Source organism: Tupaia chinensis, unplaced genomic scaffold (genome assembly GCF_000334495.1).
Source record: "Tupaia chinensis unplaced genomic scaffold, TupChi_1.0 Scaffold000110_1, whole genome shotgun sequence".
NCBI lineage: Eukaryota > Metazoa > Chordata > Mammalia > Scandentia > Tupaiidae > Tupaia > Tupaia belangeri.
In genome coordinates, this window is record NW_006159574.1 from 2,386,566 (window position 1) to 2,392,269 (window position 5,704).

The following is a 5,704-nucleotide window of genomic DNA, read 5'->3' on the forward strand; positions in this document are numbered from 1 at the left end:
GATAGATAGATAGATAGATAGATAGACAGACAGACAGACAGATAGTCTGGAGTGTTTTCAGTGGCCGTGTGATGTCCCGCCATGACGTGTTGCGTCATACTGCCAGTGGGCATGCGCTCACTGGAGAGAGGGAGAGTGTGAGCACCCCATCAGTGTGGTCACGCTGCAGTCCTCTGCCCTCCATTCGTCTGCCCTGTCCAGATCAGGGTCTGCGCACCAGGGCTAAGGTGCGAGCTGCAGGTGGCCTATGGGGTCCGGCTTTGTGTGCACAGCACTGAGTCGCCGCGCTCCAGGCTGGGGGTGCATGAGCTGCCACCTGCTCATTGCCGAGAGTGTGGCCCTAAAAGCAAATGCTGGCTGAGAGGACACCAGCGTGCGGGAGGCCCTCACGTACTGCCAGACTGCTCCCAGAAAGCGAGGCCGAGGTTGCCTGGGGTCACACAGAGAAAGTGTGGCCAAGCAGAGCTGGCCTTCAGGCCACACGTTCTAGGCCTGCCCTCAGCAGCTGGAGAGGCACTCGAGGCCCAGTGCATGCATGTCCAGCCGACGGTTGGGGAGGTGGGGTCGGGGTGTGTGCCCACAGCCCACACCCCACAACCCACTGGGTGCTTTCCCATGTAAGTGCACATGTCCTCTGGCAAGTAAAAAAAGAAAAAACACACAAAGCAAAACCTCTAGAGGCCCTGTCCACTGAGAGTGTCTCCCGCGTACGAATGCTCTGGGTGAGGGAGGACAGAGGGCGCGTGCACTTGCCAGAGGTGGAGGCTCCCCCTGGGAGCATGGTCACTGCAGTCCCTTTCCCTCCATCTCCATCCCCGCCGCAGTTAGGGTACCATGTGTGCCTGCCATGTTTTCCAAGCTGCCAGGATGGTACCCCAGGTGCTTGGCCACAGGGGCGGCCTTGATTAGGGCTCTTTCTTCTGTCTTCATGAGCTGCAACAGACGTGCACAATGTGGAGTGGCTGACAGCTAAGTCTTCCGTCGAGTGAAGAGAAGCCCGCGTGCTTCTGGGGGAGTGCAACGGCGGTGCTGGCTGGCTGTGCTGCTCCCAGGGTGTACCTGCAGCCAGGCTGATGCTGTGCTGTGCACCTGTGCTTTTCAGGAGCTGTACCCGGCCTTCTGCATTCACCACGGAGGCTCCGACCTCGAGCGGCTGCCCACGGCCAGCACCTGCATGAACCTCCTGAAGCTGCCTGAGTTCCACGACGAGGCACTTCTGCGGAGCAAGCTCCTGTACGCCATCGAGTGTGCTGCCGGCTTCGAGCTGAGCTGAGCTGTCCGGCAGGGCCGGCCCTCTGCAGGGTCACCAGTGCCTCCTCCTCATGCCCTCGCGGACCACGAGGGTGCTCAGGCCGGACGCCCACGGCTCTCCTAGGCCCCGCCTTCTTCCCAGCATTCCTCCCTTCCCCCGTTTTCAAAATAAGTTTTATTTCAGTGTGGCCACGTGTTCGATGGATACTGCTTTTCAGATTACGTAAAGTACAAACGTGGCTGAGCTAGCAATTTGCCAAGAAGAGCACAGATTTTTAGGCTAGTGGCAACTTCAGTGAAATTAACCAAAGATGAAGCTTTGGCTCTGCTGATCAGATTCGAGGCCCTTCCCGAGCCACCCTGCACGGTCTCGGGGTTCAGCTGAGGAGACGCTTGCTGTTGCCGTGCTCCTCGTGGTGGCCGGCCAGGCTGTCTACATGCCGACTGTGTTAGAGCAAGTGGCGTTTTGTTCCTGCTGCCTTTGCCCGGAGTCAGGCTGGGAAGTGGATAGGGTGGTGGCATTTTCTCTGTGCTTTAAAACCCCGTTCCCAGAATGGGGCAAGCCTGCTGGTTGCGATGTTGGCCGGCCTCCCTGTTTGTGGTGTGAACTGAGGCCGGATCCGCCTTCGCCTCTGCGTTGTGCCTGGAGAGCTGGGGAAGGTGCTGGGGAGGGTCTGCGATGCTGGTGCACCTGTCCTTGTGCTGAGTGACGACTCCGGAGGGCAGACCGTGCCTACCAGAGTCCCTCGAGTCAACGTGGCGGGCTGCCTGGCAGGGAGGACGGGTCAGGTCTGACTCGTGTCCGGGAGGAAGAGGCATCGCGACCCCGTCACGCTGAGGCCCTTCACCAGGACCTGGCTCGTCATCGGGCAGTTCCGGTCCCTGGAATGGTGCGCCACGGCCTTGGCCACGGAGCCGAGCTGGCCTTCGCTGACACGGGAGGCTGGCCTGGTTGTCTGTCCCGGGCCCAGCACTTCCCTGTCGCTGAGCTCCCTGCCGGCATAGTGGTTGACCGTAACTAGCAATATACTTTTAAACGTGGGAGAGTGAGCGACACTTAAGACAATGCCCATTATCAAAACAAAATGTATAATTTCTTAATTTGAATAATAAATTAAGTGTTAAAGGCTATTTGTAGTCCTGATATACAGAAATAAAATAATTAGGGTTTGTGTTTGGTTTTATTTTATTTTAGGTTGTTTTATGTTGAATGTTCTTTATCTCATAGCTGACTTGTCTATTTTATTATCAGTATTTGGGAAGGGGACTATGGGGGACTAAGAAATTGGCGGTTACACTTGCTCGTGGTGTTCTCCTCAGCTATTCCGAGCTTGTTTATTTATTTGTATGTTCTCGTGGCTAAATGTTTGCATTAAATTTTTTCCCAAGATTGCGTTGGCGTCCTGCCCCCAGTTGTCGTGGTGTCCCACCCTGCGGGAGCCCTGCTCTGCATGTCACTGGGAGCTCTCACAGGAGCCGCTCCGGCCGGGGCGGGGGAGGGCCAAGGGGGCTCCTGGCGTGGCGTCGTCCTCCCAGCTCTCCGGCTGAGAACAGTTCCTCCTGGGGCACCCCTCCGTCCAGGGCCCACCTGACTTTCCTCACCCTGCCTTCGTCATGGCTTACCCTTCCTCGGCCTTGGCCGTTGGACACGTGCCTTTGCCAGAGACAGTGGGAACCAGCCCCGACAGGGTGGGCCACGCCACCAGCCCTCTCCATTCCCTCGGGATGTGGGCCACGCTCAAGTACTCAGAATGATTTTGAATCCACTAGGTGTGGCACTTGAACCTCGCCATCAGCCACATGGGACCCAGCCACCTCGACCCCCAGACAAGCCGCTGGCCCCACCTCCTGCTTCTAGAGCTGCGTGCTCAGACCTTGGTGCTGTGGCTGGCAGTGGGCGTTGCCCTCTCACCTGGAGGAGAGCCATGGCAGCCCCGTGTGTGCTTCTGCAGGGTCCCCGACACGCTGCGGCCATGGCTCTGCAAGGCAGGGAACTAGAAAGGGGGGACCCACCGACCCTACGTGGCTTCCACCCCCAGGACGTCCTTGGGGCCAACTCTTGGACCAAAGGACTGCCACAGCCCTCGTATCTGCGAGAAGGTGGCGTGGCTTCACCAGGGCATGCCGAGGCTGAGGAGAGCCGAAGACCACCTGCTCTGGGGTCTGCTCACTCCTCTCGCGGCTGGGACCCCAGTCAGTGTCTGTGTCACGTCTGCACAGCCAGAGCCCACCCTTGGCCTCAGTGCCCAGGAGCCGCCTCCGGTCTGCTCCGCTCGTCCCCGGGGTGGAGACCATGGAGGGCCGGTCGCCTGGTGCCTGGTGGCAGGCAGGCTCTGCGGCCCCTTCCTGGCGCGTGGCTGTGCCTGGCGCCACTGATTCCAGCCCACTTGGTATCTGTCCTCCAGCCCACTGCTGCACTGTCTCTCCAGGGAGGCCCGTCCGTGAGGGCGTGCCCCTGCCTGGGCCCTGCGGCTGGAGCTCGGGCCCGCGATGCCCTGCCGTGCGGCTGGGCGGACAGCCTTGTTCTCAGGAAGGGCTGCTTATGCTTACCAAGGTAAGCTGGTTTCGTTTTTGTTTTTGTCTTTCTGCCAGAGGGCACATGTGCTGACCAGAGAGAGCAGGAAAGCAAGAAAGCAGCCCCATGGAGGATGGCCAACACCGCACTCTCTCTTGTTTCCCTCCTTTCGGCATTGTGCCCCACGTCTTTCTCAGACCACCAGGTGTGGGACTAGAACACTGCACTTGACCATGTGGAATCCAGCTGCCCTAACCACCACGTCACCCACTGGCCCCTAAGCAGGCCTTTCAATGGAGATGTGAAAGCTGGGGACCAGTCAATGGTGCAGTGGTTGTCACTGGACTCCCGCTTGGTTGATCATGGTTCGAGTCCAGGACCTGGCAGCTTAAAACTCAACACCAGGCGTATGTGCATGTGCACCCAAGATCCCGAGAGTAGAATGGAGAAGGGATTGCAGCCTGGCCATCCTCCCTGGGAGGGTGACTTCCCGCTTTCTGGCTTCTCTCTCCAATGAGCACACATGTCCTATGGCAAAACCCTATCTCTATAAAAAAATAATAAATAGGGAAAAAATGTGTAGCTGAAACCAAGCTGTCTTGGGCCCTCGGCCCCACACGGCATTGCCTCATGAGTCCAGAGCTCCTCCAGGGATAGGAGCCCGTGTCCACACCAGAGGGCGCCCACCTTGCAGCTGGCTTGGTGGTAGGTTGCCCCCATCCTGGCAGGCAGGCAGGCAGGCCGGCCGGCCTGCTTGCATGGAAGGAGAGGAGCTGCCTGATAATGTACCAGCAGTGTCCCATCAGTTCCGGGGACCCAGGCCGGAGTGCTGCTCAGCCAGAAACGCCCCCTCCCACCTGCGTCAGGGTCCCACTCCTGTCCATCATGGGTCCGTGTGCCGTGGGGACCATGCTGTCCCCACCAGGGCCCGTCGTCTATGGGGGTCTCCTGTCCACACCAGGGCCATCCTCCGTGGGCACCATCCTGTCTGTGCCAGGGTCGTCCACCCTGGGGGTGACCTGTGTCGGGGACCATCCCGTGCACATGAGGGCCAGTCTCTGGGGCCGTCCTGTGTTGGGGCCTGTCCCTGTTAGGGCAGGGCTTCTTATCTGGTCTGGGACCTCAGCTCTGGCCTCAGCCGACCAGGGGCTCCTCTCTGCCCCAGGCCGCCTCTCTAAGCCTGGACCCGCTTCTCTCCAGCCTCGCTCCGGCCCTGGCAGGGGCTCCTCTGCCCCACTCTGGGTGCTGCAACCTCCCAGGAGGTAGATTTGGGGATGTAGGGTGTCTCTGTGCATCTTTCCCCCTGAGCTGGCACCCTCACAGGTGGAATGTCCTCTGTGTGTGGTGACTCTCTGTGTGTAAGCCAGGACAGAGCAGCCTCCTGGGCCATCCCAGGCTGAAGGTGTGTCCTCCGGGACTCTGAAAGCTCAGGTGGGTATCAAGGGACAGGGTCCCCCACAGAGAGGGGCAGGGCCCAGGCTGGGGACCTGCAAGGGTCCACACGACACCAGGGCATACTTGGCCACAGTGGACCCTCTAGCCTGAGCGTCGCCCTAAGGAGGCAGGGACCCTAGAGGAACCCTCTGCGGGGCCTGGGCCTGGGCCTGGGGTGACGCCCCTGTTCTCTAGGAGCGGAGCTTGAGCCACCAGGCCACTGGGAGGACACGCGCCGTGCTGCCTGGAGCTTGCAGAACGGGGTGCCGTGGTCGCGTCTGCAAGGCCCAGCCTTGGGTGGCCAGGGGAGGGGGCCCCGGCTTGCTGCTCTCCTTGGGCCTGTGTGGTGGTTTCAGCTTGTGATGAAGGGCCCCAGCCGGGGGGCTTGAAGCCCAGCAGCCTCCCCAGTCAAGGTGCCCAGGGGCCCACCATGTTCCCCTCGCCCCCCAGCTCCTGGCTGTTACCCCCAGACCTTCCATGGGTCTCGGCCACAGGCCCGCGCGG

The 5,704-nt window shown here is 60.3% G+C and overlaps 1 protein-coding gene across 1 annotated transcript in view; it reads left to right on the plus strand.

Moving 5' to 3' along the window:
* The window catches only part of UBE3C (ubiquitin protein ligase E3C), a 112,835-nt gene extending 110,191 nt beyond the window's left edge, over nt 1–2,644 (plus strand). The window contains exon 23 of the mRNA XM_006143828.2: nt 1,103–2,644. Coding sequence (XP_006143890.1) covers nt 1,103–1,273 — 171 coding nt within the window. The 3' untranslated portion in view covers nt 1,274–2,644. The remainder of the gene's footprint in view (nt 1–1,102) is intronic.
* The last annotated feature ends 3,060 nt before the right edge of the window (nt 2,645–5,704 follow it).